The sequence below is a fragment of the Haliotis cracherodii genome, unplaced genomic scaffold, assembly GCF_022045235.1.
Source record: "Haliotis cracherodii isolate W230 unplaced genomic scaffold, xgHalCrac1.p SCAF_6, whole genome shotgun sequence".
Classification (NCBI taxonomy): Eukaryota; Metazoa; Mollusca; class Gastropoda; order Lepetellida; family Haliotidae; genus Haliotis; species Haliotis cracherodii.
The window spans coordinates 44,000,654-44,027,536 of NW_027266319.1; the positions used below are offsets into that span (position 1 = coordinate 44,000,654).

At 38.7% G+C, this 26,883-nt stretch overlaps 1 protein-coding gene across 4 annotated transcripts in view; it reads left to right on the forward strand.

Annotated features, from left to right (window-relative positions):
- LOC139445690 (ras-related protein Rab-7L1-like) overlaps window positions 1–26,883 on the forward strand; it is a 164,146-nt gene that overhangs the window by 60,585 nt on the left and 76,678 nt on the right. For all 4 annotated transcript variants that reach the window (XM_071226881.1, XM_071226880.1, XM_071226879.1 and 1 more), the window contains exon 2: window positions 7,836–8,322. In XM_071226881.1, coding sequence (XP_071082982.1) covers window positions 8,205–8,322 — 118 coding nt within the window. In that variant the 5' untranslated portion in view covers window positions 7,836–8,204. The remainder of the gene's footprint in view (window positions 1–7,835; window positions 8,323–26,883) is intronic.

A 26,883-nucleotide genomic window follows, 5' to 3' on the forward strand; every position in this document is an offset into this window, starting at 1 on the left:
ATACCAACTTTGGAGTTACTTCCCTTCAGGTCAATTTGAACACCTATGTGTCATATGATCTAGGTCATGACATACATTTTGTTACCAGACCTTCATTTTATGAAAATATCTACCTTTTAGATGACGAAAAGAATGTACCATCAAGTCAAAAGATAAAATATATATTGCCATACCTTTCTGAAAATGCTCGTTGCAAATGCATGAATATTTGGTTGGTATCCAGTCTTTGTGGCGAATGGTAAAAATCCATTTCTTACGAACATCTTCCTCTTTCGGAATTCGAAAGAACTTATGGTGATTTTCCCCACCCCCACGATTACTGCAGCCGATAGCGCAGCAACTGGCAGGCATTTGGTACGGAGAAATGATACAATATAATCGCTGGTGTGACGTTGATTTGTGGCGGAAAAAACATAGGGCACTTCCGTGTGTTTTTGCCGCACAGCGAAGTACGCATGCTCGGAAGTTCCTGTTCTGCGCGTGGGTTACTATGGTTAATGCTGAGTCATTGCGGATCTGCAACTCATCTATAGGCAGGGTAACAACAAATACTATCTTGTATCATCTTTTGGTATGACATGGCCAGAGAATTAAATCACATGTCTACATGTACGTGGGACTTACTGCTCTAGGCTGGGTAACAACAAGTACTATTTTATATCATCTTTTGGTATAAATACATGTAGGTGTGACGTAATGCTATAGACATTAACATACAAATATAAAAATTTGCATGTTTTTAAATTTTTAACAGTGATATAAAGTTGATATGTTATATACATAATTATGATCATTACATATTGCATATGTCCTCTGCACGTCCAAAGCTTGTTCCAACGTGATTTCCTACCATAATGCATTACGTGCTGGTCATATGACCCCTTTTGGAAGGCATACCTTCCATATGTTATAGATATATGGAAAGCTGCTGGAAATGTGCATTCAACAGTGTCACTAAAGTACATCAAAACTACCAAAATAATTACTTTTTAGCCATTTGAAGTTATGAAATATTCAACCCTTTCAGTGTTTTTATCTATCAGTAACCCCTCATCCTTCAAGACTAATTTTGATTGCCCCTGACAGCAGCATCTGTAGAAAGAGCAGACCCTGGGTAGTAATTTCAATACAGACAAAGAAATGCCAGGGGAGAAAAAGGTACAAAGAGTCCAAAAAAGAAAGAAAAAAAGAAAAAGTCCATGCGCATGCATTTAAGCTGGCTAAAGTATGTGCAGAACATTTCCCCAAGTTCAAAATATTTTTTTGAAATCCTTGGGTATTACCTCTGTGACTGCAGACAAGAAACCAATAATTTGATGTAGTTCAAGGTTTTATCTAGAGTCTTCCCATACAATTCCCAAAATATTTGCTGTAACTCCCTATGTTAACAAGGTTGTTTCACCACTGATAATGTCAAATTGCTGTTTATCAAGGCGAGTATTGTTAATTTCCAGTCACACCAAGTTTGCTGGTTTGCTATGCACATAATTAATAAGTGTCATTATCTGGCACCACTATTATCATGATAAGAAATCGGTCTGTGAAATATTTGGATTAAAGCAGTTTTGAACGATAGATTATCCAGTATTAAACCATGGTTGTATCTTTACAGCCGTAGTTTAGCTGAATGAAAATACAGTTAAACTCCACTCACTTGAATTGTTAGTTAAAAACCACTTGGCTACGTCGGAATTTCTTTTTACCATCAGGGTAATCATTATCTGGATCCATCTCACAGAAGGCTAACAGATGAAGTCTTCTGCCAAGCAGGCCTGGAAAAACCTCTTTACTTGAATGTGACTAGAATCATAGATTGTAGACACAATTAACGGGAATATGACTTAGTAGTCATTAGGTATTCTGTCAAATAGGTTAACCAAGTATGAGTTCATAAAATTGTATCATAAAATGTTTCTGAGAACTTTAAAAAGATCATAAACACATTATGTCAAATAGTCTTTTATTTTAATACAAATAGCTATTTCTAGACATTCACACTCAGTGTATAACTTTGAATAAAGGTGAGCTTCTGTACCTGTGGAATTGTTTTTCTCACACTTGATTTGGTCAAGGGCTTGGAATCCGATTTCAATGTGGCCACTGCAGCAATCAAATTGAAGACCCTAGTCATGACCATTACATAGCCATTACCATCGCTCAGCTGACAATCGGGGCGGTCGGGTAGCCTAGTGGTTAAAGCGTCCGCTCGTCACGCCGAAGACCCGGGTTCGATTCCCGACATGGGTACAATGTGTGAAGCCCATTCCTGGTGTCCCTTGAGTTGTGTAAACATATCATGATTTATCTATATACATATTAACTCTTACTCAGCATTCACCTGATGAAGGAGCAAGAAGTAGCTCTGAAATGTGACGAAGAAAAAAGAATTTGCTATACTTAAAAAAGTGTCATCTATTCATGTTCTTGCAACTTCTAAATGCCTATCAAAGATTTCTGGGATGAGAACAAATTTAAGTTGTTATGATTAAATGGTTCGTTTGTTAAATCTATGCGGTTAGAAAATAAAACAATGTATTACCCAACTGTTGAGGAGAGGTACCGGTAATAAAAAAACATTGTTTCGGTTCATATCACATGAACAATTCATATAAACGCCACATGCTTCTCAGAAAAGACTTCCAGCAGATCATGGCATTCATTGCAAATGCAGAAACTTGATTCTGACACATGATGCATTCCAATCTTGAGTGTAGGCTTTTTGTTTGTTGGAGCAAGATGCACTTTACTTTTCGTTATTGTAGACCAATATTCGTGGTATTTATAGATATAACATGGTCCACTATCCATGGTCCTTATAGATATAACATGGTCCAATATCTGTGGTCCTTATAGATATAACATGGTCCAATATTCATGGTCCTTATAGATATAACATGGTCCAATATCTGTGGTCCTTATAGATATAACATGGTCCAGTATTCGTGGTCCTTATAGATATAACATGGACCAATATCTGTGGACCTTATAGATATAACATGGTCCAATATTCATGGTCCTTATAGATATAACATGGTCCAATATCTGTGGTCCTTATAGATATAACATGGTCCAATATTCGTGGTCCTTATAGATATAACATGGACCAATATCTGTGGACCTTATAGATATAACATGGTCCAATATTCGTGGTCCTTATAGATATAACATGGTCCAATATTCGTGGTCCTTATAGATATAACAAGTGTACTTGCTCCTGTAGATAGCTATTCATCCCTCCCTTCGTGGTCATCATGTATTTCGCATAGTTTATTGAGTTCATTATGAAGAGAATCACGTTTAGTTCCCCATCTGTCATGATAAGAGTCGCATTAAGTTAATTAATTGTATAATTTCATGCAGAGTTAGGACAGAAGGGAGACACTTCTCCATCATTTCATTGCTTAAGCCCTGTGCCCATGGATGTTAAGATATATAAAATAAATAATGATGAACCTTGAGTGTTTCTGATCACGAGCAAAATGAAACCTTTGAACCCAGCGTGCCGAAGCCCTTGTCGTTCCTCAGAATGTTCAGACTCATAAGAGATGCCTACTCTGTTGGCTGTAAACCATGTAATTAGTCATCAGTCATCCATAACCATGTCATGTCTTATATCAATGCTTTCCTCAGTGGTGGTATTTAGAGGACTTCCTGATCTTGGATCATTTTCGAGACTCTGTCTTCCCCTCTTATACTTCACTGCTGATCTCTTAACAGTGGCAAAGGAAGGTGCAGGGATTTCTCTAGGATTCCAAACTAAGTGTTCTTGGTAGGCAAATTGGGAAGATATTGTGATATTGTTCATAAGTTGATTATTTTAACTATCATATTTTTGTAAATTCTGAGGAGGAGGAGGATTTTTAATTCAAATTTTAAATTTTTGCTGTCATAGCTGCAGACTTGGGGCCATATATCGGCATCTGAGCAGGTCCAGATACATCACTGTGCATCATCCTGTAAACTTGACACAATGTCCACATGCATGGCTGTTGGAGTTCCAGGTGGAGACACTTGATGATAGCATGGCAGCCGATTTTGTCAATTTTCATCAACAGAGAATACCTAGTCACTGTGCTGCCTGGTTCTGTTTGAGATTCCAATGCAGCCTGTCATCATGGAAAGTACTGTACTGACACATTCAAACTGTTTAGGGTGTACCATACACCCTTCATCAGTAGGCTCAGAACTTTTCACCAACTCCTTGTAAAAGGAAAAGGTGTTTTTCTGAAGGTCACCAGTGTAAATATCTTCACCTCAGAAATGGCGAGGCCAATGAGACTGTGTATGTTTATTCCAACAATGATGCTTGAAAGTATTGAAAGGTTCATTTTTTTTATTTTCAATATAGCCACCATGGCAGCCTCATTGAAAAGAACTGTTTCAGCTAATACTTGGCAATTCTATTAGTATTACTAAATGTAATGAAATTTCATGAATATGTAATTTGTAGTTGGGCTCAACACAACCAAATGTATTTGAAGTTTTGACATTGATTTAACCTTGTGTTTTGACCATGCTCTTGACCACTCTCAAATACATTCTCACCTCTGTACACATTATGTCTTCCAAAACTTCATGACTGTGGCAACTAAATTGTTCATTTATATTTAGTCATGTTATTGAAATCATAAGGATTTTATATATATTTTGTTTTGTTTCAAACATTTATTTATTTTAAAAAACACTTAGAAAGTTGAACCTCTTTATGTAGGATAAAGGCTATCATGCAAGCATTTAGTATTTAGTGCAGTTGACACAGACAAGGTTTCAAAAACAAAACTCTCTCTATTCTATTTAACTAAATTTGATGAAATTCAGCATAAATGTTTGTCTTTAAATTGAGATTGATAATAAGTTACAATTAACAAAAAAGAAAATTGCATTTTTTGTTTCAAATGAAGAAAACATTATCAATCTCAATAAAATCAGATATTCGTGTTCACTATACTGGTATACAGAGATCACAAAATAATCCCATTACAGTACATGTCAGAATGACAAGTGAATTTTGACTGATCAGTGAAATGACTAACAGGAAGTCTACATTAGACAATCAGAAAGGAGTTTTATTGCACTAGTTAAAAAATGTAGAAGTCCATACGAGACTATACTTTGAAATATATTTTGACAAAGTTCTCAATTCAAAATTTGAAAACTAAACAAAAGAAAATACTGGAATGTCAAGTAGGTGACTGAGATTTTATGGCAGTACTTCCCTTGGGCTTTGGAAAGTCCCTTCTGTTGTACATGTTGATCCCATTGAGGCAAGTATATACGTAGATTAGCTCAGAATGTTTCATGTTAACCTTTTTGAGGTTGCATGATTAGAAAACACATGTGGACTTTCACTTTTGTGATCTCATAATCCATGTTCTGATAGGTCGAATGAAATGTTGTTATGTTATGTAGTGGGATGTCATCAGATCATTGTATGGTGGTAGCAAGCACTAAGATTTGATTTTAATGAGATCACCTGTTGAAATGTTTATATACGCAACAACAAAAGCTCCTGTGACACCAATATTTTAGTGTATTTTTCAAACAAGTAAAGTTTGGTTTTCAGTATTGTTGTACATGTATGGAATCAAGTCACAAAAGCGCAACAGCTACAGAAAAGCATGCATTCCATGCAAAAGTTGACTTTTATGCAAGCCCCATGCATTTCACTACCCAAGAATGGGTATAAAAACATGCGTTAACAGGATTCCATATGCATTGTTTAGCATCGTGCTGACAACAACCACTTAGAAAAATGATTCAACATTACGAAATGCCACGCCTGTCCGAAAATGAGTGTCTGTGAGCCATTGGTATGCTTGAAGAAGGATCGAGTCAACATGATGTAAGACAATTTAAGGTCCACAGAAACACCATTTGGCGTTTAAGGCAACGTTGGCAACAGATGAATGCAGTAAGAGACCATCCTTGGAGTGGCAGGCCACGCGTAACCAATAATCGGCAAGACAACTGGATTCGAACAACACACCTACGAAATCGATTCCAGCCAGCAACAGTGACTGCAAGAAGCATCCCTGGCCTTCAACAAATATCTTCTCAATCCGTATGTCGTTGCCTCAGATGTGCAGGAATTGTAGCCAGAAGACCCGCCAGACGTCCCATTTTGACAGGAAACAACTGTCAAGCACGTCTACAGTGGTGCAGACAGCGTCTACGCTGGACGGCCATGCAGTGGGGACAAGTTCTATTCACTGATGAGTCTCATTTTTACCTCGGCCACAGCGATGGACGTATTCGAGAGTACCAACGTCGAGGTGAACGTTACATCAATCATTGTGTCATGGAAGTAGATCGGTTCGGGGGCGGCAGCGTTATGGTATGGGGTGGGATTACAGCAAGACAGAGGACCCGTCTGATAGTGGTAGAGAGAAATCTCAATGGACAGTGCTACCGCGACGAGATCATCGGCCCTGGTGTTCTACCGTTTTTGCATCGTCATGGCCCGGGCATTACCTTTCAACATGACAACGCCCGGCCTCATATTGCTCAACTTGTTCAGTATTCTCTTCAACAAAACAATGTGAATGTCATCCCCTGGCCGGCTCACTCCCCTGATCTCTCACCAATCGAGCAAATGTGGGATGAGATGGATCGCGCCTTCGATCTCAACCACATGTTCCACAGACACTCCAGGAACTTCGAAACATGCTCCAGCAGATATGGACAGATATCCCACAGGACTTTGTGTGACGCCTGGTCCATTCCATGAGACGAAGATGTGTTGCTTGCATCGCAACCAGAGGTGGACGTACACGCTATTGATTTGTAAATTGACATTTTGGCATGTTCATTTTTTATATGAAATCATACATTTTCTGAAGTCAGTATGGCAAATTAAACCATTTGAACACTTACAGGAGTCTTTTATCTGTTGCAAACCGAAATTGTTTCAGATTTGGTAAAAAACATTACTTTGCATTAAATCTTTTTCAGTGTCACAGGAACTTTCGTTGTTCAGTATATTTACCCATTAGTCATCATTATTTATGTAGTACATATTCATTATTATCCCCCCGGCATATAATGCGGGGGGATATAGCGATCAGCCAGTCTGTCTGTCCGTCCGTCTGACCGTCTGTCCGTCCATAATCATTTCCTTCTCCGGGGTAGAATTCCAAAACCATTCAGTGTATTTGATCGATTTTTCTAATTTTTATTTTTTTCAATTTTTATGGAATGAAGTTGGACATAGACTCAATTGGGGATGGGGTTCGTTTTGGGGGCAGAATTCGAAAACCATTCAGTGTAATTGATCGAAACTTGGCAAAGCTATCAGGCACATACTGAAGTGGTGCCTTTTGATATTTTGGGATTTTTCTAATTTTTATTTTTTTCAATTTTTATGGAGTGAAGTTGGACATAGACTCAATTTGGGATGGGGTTCGTTTCCGGGGCAGAATTCGAAAACCATTCAGTGTATTTGATCGAAACTTGGCAAACCTATCAGGCACATACTGAAGTGGTGCCTTTTGATATTTTGGTATTTTTCTAATATTTATTTTTTTCAATTTTTATGGAGTGAAGTTGGACATAGACTCAATTGGGGATGGGGTTCGTTTCCGGGGCAGAATTCGAAAACCATTCAGTGTATTTGATCGAAACTTGGCAAAGCTATCAGGCTCATACTGAAGTGGTGCCTTTTGATATTTTGGTATTTTTCTAATTTTTATTTTTTCAATTTTTATGGAATGAAGTTGGACATAGACTCAATTGGGAATGGGGTTCGTTTCTGGGGCAGAATTCGAAAACCATTCAGTGTATTTGATCGAAACTTGGCAAAGCTTGGATTTACATGTGGTAAAATCTTTTTTTTTCAGGTGTCATACAGATAGCTATCGAAGTTGAACAGAAGGAAAGCTATCCAAGTGTTTTCAAGATCATAAAAGGAGGAAGATTTACCTAGTTTCTTCATAACTTGCAGAAAGTTTGGATGCTGTCACAAGTGCAACTAAAAAGCAGAGTTATTCTTCAGGAAATCTTCACGTTCAGCAAATTTGATTACATGCACTTTATTTGGCAACACAGAATCAATTTGTCAGACATATTGCATTGAGTTATTGAGAGAATACAAATCTATGTAAACTATACTTCATCATTAATTGATTTGAGGAGAACCTTCTTCAGGAAAACTGCTTCATTAAGTGACAATTCTTTGGTGGGTAATGTTTTCTGTTATGGAATGAGGTATGGCAGAGTTGTTGTTTAAGGTGATAATAATTGGTGATCCAACTGTAGGAAAAACATCATTTGTGCAGCGGTATGTGAATGATTCATATCGGAGGGATTACAAAATGACAATAGGCGGTGAGTAGACGACTTATTGACCAGAAAACATGTTTTCTCTCTTTCTTTTCTAAGCAGCCCCGTGTGAAATGGCATGCTTTTCGGTTTAGACCGAATTTGATGCCCCTGCTTTGTTTTCTTATTTGCATGTACTGCTTGGACACCTCCAGAATATCATATCAAGCATATTTCCTTGATAGTCAAGGGGATCGAGCAGTGAGACAGTGCTCTGTCATGTTAAGAGTCAAGGATAATCTTAGAAACAGATCCTGTCCTGACTGTAGGTCAATGAAACGTGGCATATGCCATCCATTAATCAACCTGGACCTTTAACTGAAAAGCTCCTTAGATCACTGTTAAGGTGTTTAAGTAAGTGTGTGTGCCATTTTAACCACATTTCCTGATATTTTTGATGTAGTGGTTATATGAATTTAAACGTATGTAAGTTCACTCACTCACTCACACAGGATCACATTTACAGATTGATATACTCCTGTGCAGGTGCCACTATTCGGTACCTAATCTGAAAGAAATGTCAATTAAAATTCCCAAGTTGGAATATCAAATGTCCCAACTCATTTTAAAAAAATAAGATATTTAAACCGGAAAACAAACTAAATATAATAAGTATGAAGACAATTCTTAGAATTAAAGTTTGGAATCATTTCATCTAGTAACTTTAGTGGATTAGGATTTTGAAGACGTATCCACAAAGTAAAATGCACACTGAAAACCTTTAATCCTCTTTGGCTGCCAAACCACTTGACTATCGACATAAGTCAAAGAACATAAAATGTCAAACACTGAAATCAGCTGACACATAAAGTTTGACAGTAATTAGACTAGTGGTTTTGGAGCAGTTGGACAAAATATATCTTCATTTCAATTTATCTACCCTTGATCAAAAGGACTATGGCTTTGGTATCTTGTTGGTGTCTGGTACTTAACAGTATAGATGCATATTTAAAATTTGAAAAGAATCAGGCCAGTCGTTAAGTTATCCCTACAAGGGATACTTCTAGGAATTGGGATTATCCACTATGACATACATGAAGGTCCATTTGGATGGTTTATCATTTGATTATGTAGAAAACAAGGACTGAACCGAAATTCTTGCTCACACAAACACACACACACAAACAAAAATACAAACGCACACACAAACGCACATAGCAATATGACTGCTAAGTGATGCCACATTTGACAATCAACATAGAACATAAAATGTTCAGCGTTTAATGTTGATGTGTCATGCCAATTTGCAATGTTTTCCATGAAGAACATGAGTAGATACATTTTTTCTAAAGTTTTCTAACAAGAAACATAATGTGGCCATAAAACGAAGGAAATTTTGAAATATATAAAAATTTAAGTACAGAAATATGCAACACATTTTGTTGCTACATATTGCCATTAAGAAATCATTTCTATGAAAAACTAATGAACATACAAATTTTTTAAGCAAACTTTATGAGAAACTTTGGATCAGAAGTAAAATCCAATGTGGCCACAACTAATTGAGATAAATAAAAACAGTTAGAAATCTTTGCTGTAGGTTATATGGAGACAATCTCTGCAAATGTAGAAAGTACTGCTTTTGCTCGATTCAGAGGAAAGAGGAAGATGTGTGAAAGATGTGTACCCTACCAAAATAACAAATACTACCTCCACATATTAAATCAAAAAAGGCTGCCACATTACATGACTTTTGACATATGATCAAGAACAGAACTTGTTCAGCATCCATTGTCAATAAATAAAGTAAATGTCTGAAACTAGTTCACATGACATTCCATGAAAAACATTCATGATGTCATGCAATAACTTTTAGGCAACTTTTGGACAGGTGTAGCATTGATTATGGTGGCCAGCAAGAGACATATCAAAATTTGGCGAATACTTATTGTGGTAAATTGCATGGAGACAAAGTTTGGAAGCCTTTGCTTGGGTAGTTTCAGAGATTTGGTTGGAGATGTACGAAGAAAAATGGCTAAATTGATAGGCATCTGATTCCACTGCTACATGACTTTGGAAGTCATTGGACAGTTCAAGTCAGAGATATTTGATGCTGAAATTTTTATTTATCTGCCCTTAGTCCTTGAGCTTAGAGCTTTGAGATTTTTGTGGTAACTGCTTCAGACTCTTGGAGACCTTAAGGAGACCTGTTCTCTTGTTCTTGAGGTATTTCCGGAACAAATAATAATAATAATAATCTTTTGGTGTTGTTGATTTGACGAAACAAGAAATTCGGGGTATTGACACCCTCACACAAAGAATCATATCAGACAATAGATCCCACCACCCTCGCTCTTCCCTCAATCGTTTATATTTACCAATTATGATGAGAGGGCATGGTTTGTGGAGGTTCTACATGACAGAATTGTTCTGTGGATTTTTGCACACTTTTATTTGATCCTCTTGTGAAGCATGTCAAGACTCATGATGAAAACAATGCATTCCACACTTTTCTTAAAAGTGCCAAGGATGTGGGACATAATCTCAATGTCGGTGTTGAATTGTTGATGGTTCTGTACTGCTGGATGGTACAGAAATGAGTGTCAACCAAGCGAAGTGCCGTATCAAATCGGCCCAGACTTTCGGAACAACCATTGCATCGAGTTAATGTGCAGTGTGTTGAGAGGATCAGCTATCCCGCAGAGTCCTTCGATGGTAATTTATTATTTTAGTTTGTGCAGGGACAAAGAAAATTACTCTAGCCATATCGACAAGTATCATTACCTACTTATCCATACGTGTACTTCTTTATCCAGTCTATTATACCCAGTTATTTCCTCACCATGGTTATACTCTTCACTAGCATGTACATGCTTATGTCATACATTTACCTACCCTCACTTCTAATATTTTATTTCACGTCACATCATTAGCAGATTAGCCATGCTTTTCTGTTATGTATAAGGTTACTATCTTCATATCCCACAATGCATTAATTTATCAGCTACGCATACTCAGAAACGTCATGCTTGAGGCTATTTAACCCCAAAGATTTTGCTTTGTCTTCCTTGTCAATTCTATTGTCATGGCGTAATGCTCTCAAAATCTCTCTCGAATCCACCACTGAATACGACATCCAGTATCATTCTTCACCAGGAAAGCTTCGTGTTGACAATGTCGGATGCAAAGAGGAATCGTGTTGCACACACAAGGAAATCTGGTCGGACCAAAAGCGTTAACCTACCTTCCATAACATCCGATTTAAACAACCAAGATGGCAGACCACCCCCTCGTACATCTCACCAGTCTCACGCCACCAACCCAACGTATCTGACAGCTACTGACCTCAGAAACAGACTGGAACAACTGGGGATGAAAGTGCCGGCTGCGTGGTCTAGAAAATTCTTGCTACAGCCGTACAAGGAAAACGTAGCTAGTAGCCGGCTGATAGACAACCCCAGTGACAACAACAGGCCAACTAGGAACGACATTCCGCAGACACAGGCAGCGAAGGGACAGACTGATGCATTCTAGAGTAGTATAGGTAATGATGGTTCTGCCGCAACCCAACTGGAGCCAGATTTATATACCTATACTGCTACTACAGGGGCCTTTTTTATGTGTAAATGACTATGCGATCTTACGATCGTCATGAGATTAAGCTAAATTGACTCTAGCTCACCACCACCTGGAGTCAATCAATGCTTCTATGATATAAATTTTTATAGGTAATGATGGTTCTGCCGCAACCCCACTGGAGCTGGATTTATATACCTATACCACCACTACAGGGGGAATTTTTTATGCCAAAATGATTATGCGATTCAACGATAGTCATGAGTCGTATTAAAAGAAATATCAATATTAATTAATAATGAATAAAATTTACTATAGCCCACGAGGATATTGGAAAGGTGTAGGAGCAATAAAAAAATTAGATGTGGCCAAGGATTGGTTAAAGAAACAAGCGATGTGGCAAATATATTTACCGGCACCGCGTTATATACCGAATAAGAAATTTGATATTTTTACAACGAATGAAGTTCATCAGGCTGACCTCTTGTTTCTTCCCCACGATAAGGTAAAACGCAAAACGTATAAATACGCTTTAACCGTAGGGGATGTGGCTAGTCGATACAAAGAGGCTGAGCCATTAACCTCGAAAGATTCAACAGAAGTAGCTAATGCACTGAGTCGCATATATAAACGTGGACCACTAAAATGGCCTAAGCTATTTCAAGTAGATCCCGGTCGCGAGTTTATGGGAGAACTCGAAGGAGGCCTACGTCGCGCAACCGATCCCATATGGTCCCTTAAGACATATAACATTAGTTGATTGGTTATGAAAGAAGGAGAGCCTATTCTTTTTTATCTTCAAGATGGACCGGGTAGGGCATTTGTACGAGAAGAGTTGTTCATAGTTCCCGACGGTACGGTATTACCACCATAACCATAAGCATAGGTAGTTACACCATCCTTATCAATCCATCTCTTTTTATCTAAGGGGGATAATGATGTCATGTTCATTCTTAATCCATATATCCTATGATTGTAACTTCTTAAAGAGTTCATCTCGTGTTTGAACATTCTACCGTTGAATAATGCTTCTTTATACTGTTTGTGTTTGATATGCTTTTTTACCACATACTTTTTAACACCCTTGGCTTTTCTTATCTCTCCATTATCGGACTTCTTTATAGAATACATTTTAGGTCTTAATCCGACATACTCCGCTAAAGGGGTCCCAGCACATTCATCCTTCATCTTACCTAACACCTTTTTATTTTCTACGCTGTGCAGTGGATTATCTTTTGAGAAATCGCTCGTGTCGTACATATCTATTTTTTCTGCCATATCTTTATATACATCCTCGGTTTGTATTTCCATCAACAAAGAATCTGTCGGTATATAACACCTCGCAACTATCGCCGTATTGCTTCTTAAGTTCGTTGTAATAAAAGTCATACATTAAGTGTTTTGACAAGTCGAGAATACTCATACCGACGTACACCGGTCTGTTGAATTTTATATTACTCTTGTGCATATGCAACGTGGCTAAGTCGTTATCGAATATCTTGCTTCTGTTAAAAGCCGGACTGGCTATAAGTTTCCTGAGTCTTTCTTCCTCATTAGATCTGACTAATTTAACATCAACACGCTTCCTTAGATTCTCCATAGTTTTACCAAATACTGAGTTATTCATGAGCTTATATAGATTCTTTTCGAAATCGCTGGTAGCTATCTTTCTTAAATCTGTGCCTTATGTAGGGCTCCATCCAAGGGCTTTGATCAAACTTTAGAACTCTGTGTATTTTCTTTAGTTTCATACCTAACGATAGATATAACTGGAGATTTCTGTAGTGAACTATATATTTTGTCTTATCCATCAAATTTGGTACGAGTTTTTCTACGTTAGCTAACCTTGTATTACCCATCAAGGAGTGTTGATATTCCGACATCCAATCTTTATTAACCATTAATCTTTCGGGAGCTAGCGGATAACTGTTATGGTCTTTATGTAACGAACTTGGATATTCCAAGTCAACTTCTAGTATGTACCCTTTATTCTCATCATTATTATGGATATCATTATCACTGACCCACTCAAAACCACCCGTGGGTAAAGGTTGACTCATAGCCCCTATGTACAAATTGTTGGCATCGAGATATAATATGTGCGTGTCGGGTTTACTCGGATCGTATCCTTCCACTAATTTATTATTAGCCTTAGAATACCTTTTCGCTGCCATCGATATACCCCCTCTTAATCCTTTCTCAATAAACAAGTGCATATCGTAATCTGTGAGTAGTTTTTGTTCTACGCTGGTCTTCTTCAACAATGCATCCCACGATAGTCCGGGACTGGAATAGTACCATGCCGGGTCCAAACCGTATTGTTTTAAACATGTCTTTCTAAATATCTCGAATATATCGGCGAGTAACAGTACATCGGTTTTTAAGTACAGATCGTGATAATCACCTAAATTCTTACAACCTAATTTATCCCACACCGTTATAGCGTGTTCATACTCGGCATCTGTTATTTTAGTTTCTGTCAAGTTACTATAGAATGATTCAAGGGGTGGTAATTTACTTTCGTCGAATCTAGACCAATCATCCATATATTCGTAAGGATATACACCTTTTCTCAGCAACAAATGACGAGTTATCTTATCGGTATATTGATTTGTTATCGCAAAGTCATCGGGATTGTTCGCATTAGCTAAATTGTCCAGGTAAGATAACAGAAACTGTACGGAGTGTATGAATCTAAGCCCATTACTTTGCTTTATTCTAGATTTCCCATCCTTGTCCCTATAATGTATAGTTGTAGTCAACGAGAATGATATGTATTTTTCCATATTATTAGGAATGCACGTTAAACCGCCATCAGTCTTTGAGATAGCTTGCATAATGAGATGGGAATCGTATCCCCTAAGGTTATGAAACACAACGGGGATGGGTATTGTTTGAGAATTCATTTTTAGTTTCAAGTTACACTCGTTATGCGCGGCCTCCCAATAATTACCCGAGACGTGGCAATGATCTCTTACGGAATCCCCATTCAGGGGTTTATTACTAACATGACAACTCGTTGACTTCTTATGGGCCCTCCAATCATCCCTCATCATACACATGGGTTTCTTACGCGATAAATTTTCCCTTATTATTCTCTCTTCGTTTTGTAGATATTCTAGGAACTTTCCCGCTGCATCGGGACCTCTGTAAATCACGGGCTGGTTTGTTTTCCCATCATACCTTACAACTATATATCCAAACCCACAAGGAATATGTTCTTGATTTTTGTATGTATTATTATCTTGATTATTTTCTATGGGTTTGATAAGCGCTTCGAAGTCAGTGTAAATTACGTATGGTACTGTCATTTGATTACAATAATGTTCAAATTTTAATATATTTTTTCCCTCTTTAGGCATATCGATCCTGATAGCGGTCTGTCCGACACCTCTACAGTCTTCTTTATGCGCTTCTAATAGATCTTGTCTGCTGTACCTATGCAGGCATCTTTCGCAGAAATATTTCTTTCTAGCATGTTTTGTTTGATCATATAATAGCCTGTTTAAACTCTTTATCCATGAATAATGATATTTTCCATCTTTTTCGATCAGAAATGAATTGATTCTGGGGATATGTTCCGGAGCAGAGCTTATCCTGTGTACAACAATTCCTTTAGAATGTCAGAAAACATTTATAGCTAAATTATTTTGCTTTTCCACCATACCAATTTGTGATATTGGTGTAGGTTCGTCTATACCATAGAAGTTGAGTCCATCGTTTTGGGGATAGCTAGAAGGTCTATTTGCAATTTTAGAATCTACGGGGAACAATGCAGATCTTATCATCATTCTTAAACAGTCATCGGATTTATTTTTTACGTTAATTGTGGCTTTTTTCTTTTTATAATACGGGGGTAAATCTATATAAGATCCACCTTTGAAAGGCATATAATTTGCTATATGTAAATATAAACTATCGATTTTATCCACACCCCAACCCGAACCTCTATTAGTCCAGCGTTCTAAAGTTTCCTGTATCTTCTGAATTGATGTATCTAATGATGCGTTTATAGTATCGGATTCGGTTATAACTTCTTGATTGCTTCAGAAATATGGTTCGGTATATTCAGTGCTATCGTCTGCGCTACTTTTACTCAATAACATTTTAATTGTGAGCTGGTATTTTATACTATGTAAAACATCTAACTCCTCGTTAATTTTACACGATATTATGGGCTTAACATCATGAACATCCATGTTCGAATTAATATCCATCTTCCAACCTCTTAGATATTTATCCCACATACAGAACATGTATAGTTTATATTTCCCCGCCTGATGTAATAAGAGTGTATTCCACAGTAAATATCAACACAGCGTCGGTTACATTGAATTTTTTTCTCCATGAGTGTAAATCTGCATAGATTCATGGTTATACATCTATCATATCATTTGTCTAAATGCAAAGCAAATCACATCTCCAATGCTATTTATAGTTTAGCAGTCATGGTGATTTATTGATTAGCTGTCACTATGACTAGGTCATAGTTTATGCGTAGTTATTGTGTAGCTAAAAATCAATACAGCAGTCAACCCGATCATCACGAATGCGACCTTGCGGTTCTTTTGAGCCTCTGACGGTGTATAAAACTGACTCATTGTTGGTCTCGGTATTGGGTCAAGTTTTTTCCCATAAACGAGGAAGTATTTGTGCATGGCAGATTCGACATCCTTAAACATTTGAATTGAATGTCCTTCCTTACGCAGTTCTTCATGAATAAAAATCTAATGTCTCCATTCTCCGCCGCGCCCATTGTGACTGAGCTTTTTCGAGTTGTTCTAAAGCTTTATTATGTCTTTTACGCTCCTCTTCAACTTCTTTAGCGTTTAATTCCCTCATACTAGAAAATAAAAAATTACTCCCCGAAAAAGCTAGAGCATTAACAATAGCTCCAACGACCATCATCGCAATTGTTGCCATAGTTATATGAATATAAAATATTCAAATGTTCAATAGTATAAGATATTCAAATGTTTAATTACTTCATTATTTCTTCCGGGATCAGCCCTTGTTTGATGAGCATATCTTTCGTTACCATTGCTAATCCAATATCGAGAATGATCATACCGATATCATAACCATTAAAATCTAGCTTGGAAGGTGTGGCTTTAGTAATCATTTTAGCCATACGGGCATAGCCAATGGCCAAGCCGGTGACCACATGCTTCTTATAGCATTATATGGGGGCTAACCTCTAATTGAACTTGTTGTTGTGACATCGGGGGTGACGTTTTCTCTTCTCAGGTCTTATAAAACAACCATACAGCCGCTATAGCAGCAACTCCTACTAGTGCCCATGTTTTAATCGGATTAATATTTGAATTATTCATTAGTTTCGCTTTGCGAGCGAGTCCTCCCATCCTGCCTGCAGAGATTTTTTTTGGTTTTTCCTCGTAACTCTGGGTTTTAGTATTTTCTCATTCACAATAGCTGGTGGTGGTTCCTCATTCACTCATTGTGCAGTCGGGGTTATTATTTCCTCGTTCACAATCTGTGGTGTCTGTTGAGTGTCCATTATTATTAAGTAGGCACGTATGTTTAAATTGACAATACCTAGCTGTTATTAAAGCTGTGGTGAGTGGAGCTAAGAACATTCCGTATCTATGATAAAACTCACAGCTCACTGAGCTTATAGCGTGTTCGATGAATGGGTCTTTCTCGAGAGATTCGCATAAATACATGCTATGTTCTGCCGGGATAGGGAGAAACGTACTAGCTACGACTGTGTATAGTTGTAATATAGCCGACCCTATTGTTTTAGTCATGGTAGCTCCCAGTCTAGACTCGTAACGCGCGTACAGTTTTTTAATCTCTTCGTCGGTCATGTTATCAATTTTTTCGATGGTATAATTTTCCCCCAAATATTGGAAACATTTTCCACCGGCTACCAAAGCGGTGAGTCTTTTTCTATGTTTATCTTAAGATTTATCTGTAACTACTCCAGCGTGTTGATCAGGCTCATCTTTGAGCATTTGTTCGATGAGTTCGTGGCATTCCATAATGTAATACCTAAGGAGATATTTAAGTCTAACATAATATAATATGGCATATCCAATACATCCCGTAATAATGAACTGTTGCGAAAGAATGAGGATTTCAAACCTCATTATGTCATATTAACCGCTAATGTTCAATTTATCGTGTTTTTGCTATAATTTTGCTACATTTGCTATAATTTTGCCACATTTTGCTACATTTTTGCATTAGGTAACCGATTCTATATTCCCCTAGACTTTGAATTACTAGATTCCCACATGCCTTTTTATCAAGCATCCCTAGGCGATAGGTTAGAATACAAACTCACTTTTAATGACTACGGTAGAGTAATCAAAGTCACTGGGGATGAAACGGCTAGCTATTCCATTGACAATATCTCGCTGGAGTACGATACGATAACAGATCCCGAATTAGCCAGACAAATTCGTAACCAGTATACAGGAAGTTTAGCCAATTTTGTAGGATCGCGTGCTGCGACATCGAAAGATCACGAGGGACAAAAAAGATACGACGTGGAATATCAATGTAAACGTCCCCACGAGGTCGTCGAAAGGTATTTTAATGTTGTTCGAGGACCCCTCCGATGCATTTAAAAGAAATACAGAGAAGTTCTACACTCCCAAGATTACAAAAGTAGAATTGACTATCGAGGGCGTTCCAAATCAACTATATAGCCAAGGAATGCTAGCTTATCACCAGTGGGATGAGATTAAAAAACTTCCTTCTATATTCTCCTCCCACTGCTGTCATAGTCCGTTGTTCGCATGTCGAGCCATAGCGCGTACTTCGTGGTGAGGTATTCACCCATCGATATACCCCCGAGAGACAAATCTTTCACGACCGCGTTAACTTCCGGAGAACGTTTTATAGAAGGAAGTTACAGACTGACAAATTGCTTTGACCCCTAATGGATCTCGAAGTCTACGTTGTGGGTTTAATTTGCATCCGTATTGCGAAGACATTGTTATGTTGAAAATATGTACCCTATGTTTAATTTTAAAAATGGATGATATTAATCGAGATTATTTTGATAACCCGAGTACAATCGAAGAGGGTACTGATGAAACCAGCTTTGGTGGCATGAAACTTAACGATGAACTTTTACAATCAATCGTCAATGATAATTACGATACCTTTAAAGATGATAGTCCTATTGTTCGTGACTATTCAAAGTTTGAGATAGATAGAAAAGGAATATTGCGACTGCGTGGCTCTCCGGATATTGATCTTATGCATTATCGTACTCGTAAGCCCCTAGCTTTGTCTACGATAGTCAATAAACACGGTATCAGCACTATTCGTGATAAATTAGGTTTTGTGGACTACTCACGACTTTCCGAAAAGACTACTAAGGTTCTTCGGACTGTGCGTGATGAACTCGGAAACATAGATAATTTGGAAGCTTCCTTGAATGTGGCCTCGGACGGACTCGGAGAAATCTTGGATACCAATTACGATAATTCCACGTTACAGGTACCATCCTCGGAGTTTAGTATTAGGGAATTACGAGGTCTTTACAAGGCAATGCGAACAATGCGGGGAGAACTCATCAATAATATAGCCAAGCTATCCGAAATAAGCATATAGCTTATGAGAAAACAAAACTTGAACAGGCGGGCGATGAATTCAGTAGACGCTGCGTAGCGGAAAGATTGCGTAGCTTAGAAGATGAAGGATCGGCCCGCCTCGAAGCGTCTTCCAGTAATAGAAAGGCACTTCGTTCACAAATCAGTCGAATTCGAGAAACTATCGATCAAGTCCTCAACGATGACACTACACTGGCCGATAAAATTAAAACATTGTTCATAGAACAGGGAATAACAATTGCCAGTATTTTAACCGCGTTGGGATTTATTATATCGACTTTGACTCTCGCGTTAACCGGTGGCAGTACAGGTGGTAGCAGCGAATCACCGCCTACTGATAGGGATGGTATAAAAGAGTGGATAAAAAAGCATTTAAAAGCATTAGGTTCAGCACTGGGAAAGCTCACTGAGAAAGCCGCATCTGCACTTCCCGGTTTAATAGGGAGTGTTGTTTCCTGGCTCTTGAATTTATTAGCTAAGACCACCACATGGCTTAGTCAAAACTTGTGGGCACTGATCGTAGCAATTGCAGGGCTGTTGTAAGTATCCGCTAAGAACTATTTAACCAAATCAGTTCACTAACCAAATCATAAGTAAACCAGCTGCAACTCCACCTAATACAAGCGCTGTTTTTTCATCGATATGTTGTTGATTTTTAGCTACAATATGCGGTGGTTGTGCGTCAGTAGATGGCTGTGAAACATGTGGTGTTTGTGGCTTGACTATTCCCGTTTCGCCTGTGTTTGTTTGCGTTATTAATTCGGTATTAATATCTGAATTTATGCCTGGTTTTTGTTGATCGGTAGCAATAACAATTTTATTATTATAGCCTATCACTTGACCGATCTTAAGTTCCATATTGCTTGGATACATGTATAGTCCCGGTGCATAAACGTAGTCCACTTTGGATTGAGCGTACTGTAATACATCTTGATAACGCTTTATAGACGATGGTATGTCAACTGGTGAATTAATGGCGTCCTCCACGTTTATGAAAAACTGTTTTTGCGCATCGAGCGCTGTCCCAGTACCGATAATGGACGTTCGTGTTTGCGATTGTGCACCGAGAATTGCCCATACATAAGTTCTTATTGATTCATTAACTCTTACAAATCCTGGGTTAGTAAAATTATTTTCCGTTTTATCATTAAGAAATTCAATCCAAGCGCCTCCAGGTGGTTGCTCAACCTTTTGGACGGTGAAAGCAACACCACCCTTAAAGTTCATCCGATCATCTCTCCACTCATTACTCGAGAGAGCAAAGCTCGGAAGAAGCCGACCTCTTTTCAGTAAATCATCGCTGACTTCTTTAACAGAGTGTGCACCAGCCTACCGAATACCTAGACCATGGTTAACTCAACTCAGACGCCAATCTTTACTCGTAGAAATATAAAATTCCTGACAAATACGTTTGAATGCCCACCTATTGTACGTATTACTTGATGCATTCCATGCTCGATCCTGCGGTAATGGAGCACTAATTTCTTTAAGTATATGTCTAATCTGATAGTAATGATAAAACAGACTTATTCAGTTCAAATCCTGGAGCATAAAGAGATACACCACATCCCGTTGTGGCACACCATATGGCAAAGTTTAACTGATTCTGCCAAAATTGCATCGGATTGTGAAACCAATCGTGCACCATTTTATTGCTAGTTGCCATGAACCTGTACTTTTAAAAGATATCAGGGAATTTAACGATAAACTCAGCACCAAAGGCAGTTACTAAAATCGACTGATTAGTAATGTATCTCAATTTCATATTTAAATTATGATATAGTATCATTGTATATTTAATATGTATGTTACACTCCCTGGAATAACAAATAGTCAGACTATTGAACTGCTTCATACTATCGATAATTCAGATGGACAACTCGAAGTCGCTCTATGCGATCTAACGTATTACCCACGGTGGACCAATATAAATGCTTCAAGAGGTAATAATATATTTGAGGTGGGTTTAACCAATAATAGTTAACGATACATTATACCTGATGGGTATTACAGTATATGCCCACTCAATGATGAAATTTTTAAGCCTAATGGAATTAGTCTCACACAAAATGAGTCGAATGGGATACTGAATTTAAGCGCTGGAGAAAAAGGTGTAATTCTTTACGAGAACTTAGCAATTACACTTGGATTTACACGCGGAGGAGTAATGCCACCGAACAAAACAGTGCATGTAGTTAAATTGCCCGATTTAGTTCCCTATAAAGAGCTGTGGATCCATCTTGATCAAATAAGCACGACAGATAATATTCAACTAGACAGTCCTTCAACTATGCTCAGATCTGTTCCAGTGAAAAATGAAAAATACAATAGCGGTAGAAAGGAATCTTTCTCAACATTACAATATAAAAAAATAAAGCAGGGTATTATTTCAGTCCTCAGAATTTCTGTATTAGATGTAAAACACCAACCTGTACATATAGGATACTTAAGTGTGACACTCCATATTATAAATAATGGTTGATTCATCAGGCCCTGGATCGCTCAGACAATGTAATACAATTGCACTTTCCGATCTCGGAGACATAGAAGGATTAGGTAGACCCGGTACCGATGGTAAGTTATACGCTTTACACTTTCAAGATAATGTATACAAGCGGAAAGAAGTTACATTCACAGGTAATCTAGAAAATTTAAGCGATGTCAACGTTAGTAGACTCATTATAAACACTTCGTACAATATTACTCGCAACGACGATAAAAAATGGACTATGGTCGAAGCAAATATTGAGTGGCTATTGAATATCGTCATTACCCCACCGTATGTGATGATGGGTAAGGCACATAATTTAACTAAGATAATAAATAGTGGCATTGTACTCGCGGCTTATATCCCATCAAAACGAAAAAGTGTGTTAGTCTCTCCCCTGCCAGAAGACCCAGGTCATATGTTATTAAGTCGTCCGGCTGTAAAAAATGAGAGTTTAAATTTGGTTACTGAATTCAATGATATTAAAGTTAACTTGAGTGCAATACCTAATATTTCTACGCTTATTATTGAAGTCTTGTTCGGTGATGCACCGGAAGATGCCTTCGAAATATTACCAGGTATATCGATTAAATGGCTCAAGAAACACGAGCGTCAACGTTGCAGTATTATTCATATTGGAGCATCACCCGTTGCAACCCTCGAGGGGGTCCAAATTATTAAAAGTGACAGCATTTCTCTTACTAAGATATTCTTGCCGTATAATATACATTTCATAAGGTTGATGTATACTCTCAAAACATTTAAGCAAGATCAATTAAAGACTATTATATGACAGTAATATACACTATGAGTTTATATCCGGCGCTCGATGAAGTATTTGAAAAGATGGATACTGTTGATGGATTTTGATTACATCAAATAAGAGACATAAAACATCGAATAGAGAAGGAGAGGGAGTTGAGACTTGGATTGTATAAAAATTATTGCAGAGCCGTGAATGCTCTGGACGGAGTTGACACCGCGCTTGTAATAGCTGGCATGGGACTCGGTGTAGCAGGTGTTGGTTTATTATCAACTATAATCGCCGCGCCTATCGTGCCCGGCATGGAAATAGCGGCCGGAGTCTCGGGACTGGCAGGAATAACGATAAAATTCATTTCCCGTAGGTTGCAAAAGAAAGCATTAAAACACGATAAGATTCAGAATCTCGCCGAAGCAAAGTTGAACAGCATTGAGGATCAAATTTCGACAGCAATAGCCGATTGTAAGATATCCGAGGATGAGTTTCGTTTAAGTGTTGTCAGAACTCACCAAATACAACGTAATGAAGCATGAGATTCGATCAAAATATCGTAAGACCAGTGTTATTAGCGAAGACGAGAAAAAAAAGTTCATAGAACAGGGGAGGCAACAAGCGCGTCAATTATTCCGTGCCAAAACCAAAGAACTGGTTGGAGATTAAAAATAGATTGCTCACTATCATTCGATCACATTTAGACAAATGCTTACATAAATATATAATAATGGAGAATTACAACATTTATGTTCATGGACAAAATTATTATATCAGTAATGTCAAACCAACAAATGAAGAACACAAAACATTTATGTTCATAGACAAAATTATCAAATTGAGAGAATTACCACAAGGTATATATTATATCAATAAACCAAACAAATACGATCATCAATACCAAGAAGAGTATATAATCTGGCCTACTTGTAAAATAATAGAGAAATTTATATCATAGACTCCAGGTGGTGGTGAGCTAGAGTCAATTTAACTTAATCTCATGACTATCGTTGAATCGCATAATCATTTTGGCATAAAAAATTCCCCCTGTAGTGGTGGTATTGGTATATAAATCTTGCTCCAGTGGGGTTGCGACAGAAACATCATTACCTATACTACTTTCTAGACTCCAGACTACTTAGCCAGAGAATGCATGACAGGAGTAAGGATCAACACTCCAGCTACACTTGTCAGTGTTAACGACAATCTGCATCCACTCTTCGACCTGCACAGTAACCAGACGGAAGTTCCGGTATCCAACATGGCGACAGAAACCTGAGAGACGAGGTCAGGGAGTTGAAGGGGTTTATCTGTGCCATGTGTCAAGAGAATGTAAACAGAACTGCACACCAGATGCATCAAGCGGTGCCCTCAGACAGCCTGTCTTCGATAGACACAGTGCCAGAAGCGATCAAGGACAAGATCAAAGCCAATAAATAGGTGCATCTAGCTCTCCCATTACAAGATATAGACTATGGCGAAAAGGGATTCAGTCAAGAGAGCCCAAATGGCAACTTATCAAGAACCTTGTTGTTACCAGATTTCATTGTGGCTTTCACCACATTCAAGAACATTTATTGTGAAAACAACAATGAACTCAGGCGCCAGTTGGACGCTCACGAAAGGACAGTCAAAATCTGGCTCAGCAATTCCCAGGAAAAAGCAACCACTATGATTACCATAAACTGTTTGCTTCTCGCGTGGCCTCATATGCCAAGAAAGGTCAACCCATCAGGTGGGATATGCCTGATCAACAGATTCTCACTTGGGGCTCTACAAGAACCTCAAGGTCGTGCCAAACTTGCCATAGTGTAACACACGATAGAGACCATTGCTACGAGTACAAACCACGGAGGTACAACACACCAGTCTCTGACACACAAGTATATCGACAAGACAAGGCTGACGTCAGGGGACGTCCCAAGGTCAGGTTCAACCGCAAAGAAATTTGCAACAATTTCAACGACCAAGGTTGCGTCAGAAGAAACTGTCTGTTTGAGCATGTCTGCTTAACCTGAAAGGAGCCAAGCCATGGGAAAAACAATTGTAGTGACAAGAGGAAGAAGGTTTGACTGGATACCACCCCTAATGAATCCGCCATACCCATGGAAACAGTGCCCACATCATCTTCACTCACTCCTATTAACAACGCCCTTTTACAACTCAAACTGGCTCTTCATCCGGATATCCAATTCACCAACTATTTGATCAATGGTCTAAGATACGGTTTCAACCCTTTAATTAATCAACTACCCACAACTTCCATAGAGTGCAACAATAATTACAGTGCTAGAAAAGACCAGGCTGCAGTGTCACTTCTCGTCAAATCGGAAGTTACAAAGGATTATGTTGCAGGTCCATTTTCGACAGTGCCATATGCTGTATACAGGGTGAGCCCCCTCGGGGTTGGCCATTGGTAAATACAGCCAGAAGAAGAGACTGATTCTAGACCTATCAGCCCCCCCATGACAAAATACTAAGCATCAACGAACTCATCGACAAAGATCAGTGTTCTCTTTCTTATGTGACAATTGACCACGCTATCGCTATCATCTCTAATCAAGGGCGTGGCGCCAAACTGTGTAAACTTGACATTTCTGACGCTTTCAAACAGGTCCCGATAGCAAATGCATTTATACCTTTCTTTGGATTCAAGTGGCAATAGCAGTACTACTTTTACAAACAGCTGGCCTTCGGATGTCGTTCAAGCCCAAAATTGTTTGACACTCTGTCAGAAGCTTTATGCTGGATACTGCATCATAACTATGGCATTCAACACATTCTCCATCTCCTGGATGATTTCCTTACTAAAGACTCCCCTAAAGCCGATGCCCAACAAACCATGACGAACCTGCGTAAACTGTTCCAAGAGATGTGCATCCCAGTAGCCGAGCACAAGACAATGGGACCTGCCACAACCTTGGAATACCTGGGCATTAATCTGGATACCAGCACCATGACAGCTAGCCTACCACAAGATAAGCTGGACAGGACTCTTATCTTTATTGGGACACTTAAGCTATGCCTGTAAGGTCATCATTCCCGGCAGATCTTTCATTTCTCACCTGATGGATATAGCCAAATCAGTGAAGAAACTGCATCACCAGATACATTTGTCTACAGTGTGCCAACAAGATCTCCACATGTGGCATATCTTTCTACAACAGTGGAATGGCGTGTCCCGATTCTATGATGCTTACGCTACCTCCAATCAGGACATGGACTTGTTTACCGATGCCTCTACTTCGTTTGGATTTGGCGGATACTTTCAAGGACCGTGGTTCTCAGAGAAGTGGCCAGACAACCTACTCACAGAATTAAGCGTTGAACATTCTCTCGCCTTCCTCGAACTGTATCCCATCGTAATAGCATCTGTACTTTGGGGACATTGTTGGACTCGGTTAAGAGTATTATTCCATTGCGACAACCAAGCCACTGTACACATCATTCGCAAAGGGAGATCTAAATGCCGAATAGTCATGTCTCTTATGCGCACCCTAACATGGACGGCAGCAAAAGGCAATTTCATAGTTTTAGCTAAGCACATCCCTGGGGCGCACAATACTTTAGCTGATGCTCCTTCTCGTTCACAGCTGGGCCTGTTCCGCTCCCTAGCCACGGCAGCCCAGATCGAACCCATACGGTGCCCTCCAGCCTCTCAAATCACCTGGACACATTATGATCAGAAGCCCTTGCCCCACGGACAAAGGATACCTATGCTACCGGTGTTCAGTGCTACATCAACTTCATGATAAGTGTGAATTTGTTCTCTAGAACATGTCCAGGACTCCCACAGCTACACGAAAGCTACGTTCAGTTTTTCCTCGCCCACTGCTTCGGCAAGCTCAAGATATCCTATACTACTGTTAAAACTTACCTGGCGGGCATCAGATATACTTACCTACAAGCAGGAATACCAACACTCTTCGACTCTACCAACTCGTGCGCCAACGCACGTATTCAAACTCTTCTGCGTGGATACAAGAAACTACAAGCCCCACCAAAAAGCAAGAGACTACCCATCACTTACAATATTCTGTGTCAGATTATCACTCTGCTCAAGAACGGCATTCTGGGTCCTTTTAATGACTTTATCATGATTACTATGTGTACCGTTGCCTTCTTCAGCTTCCTCAGGTGTGGCGAGTTCACCTGTTCAGACAGTTTTGATGCAGATGTCAATTTATGTGTCCAAGATGTCATCTGCGATTATAACAGAAACA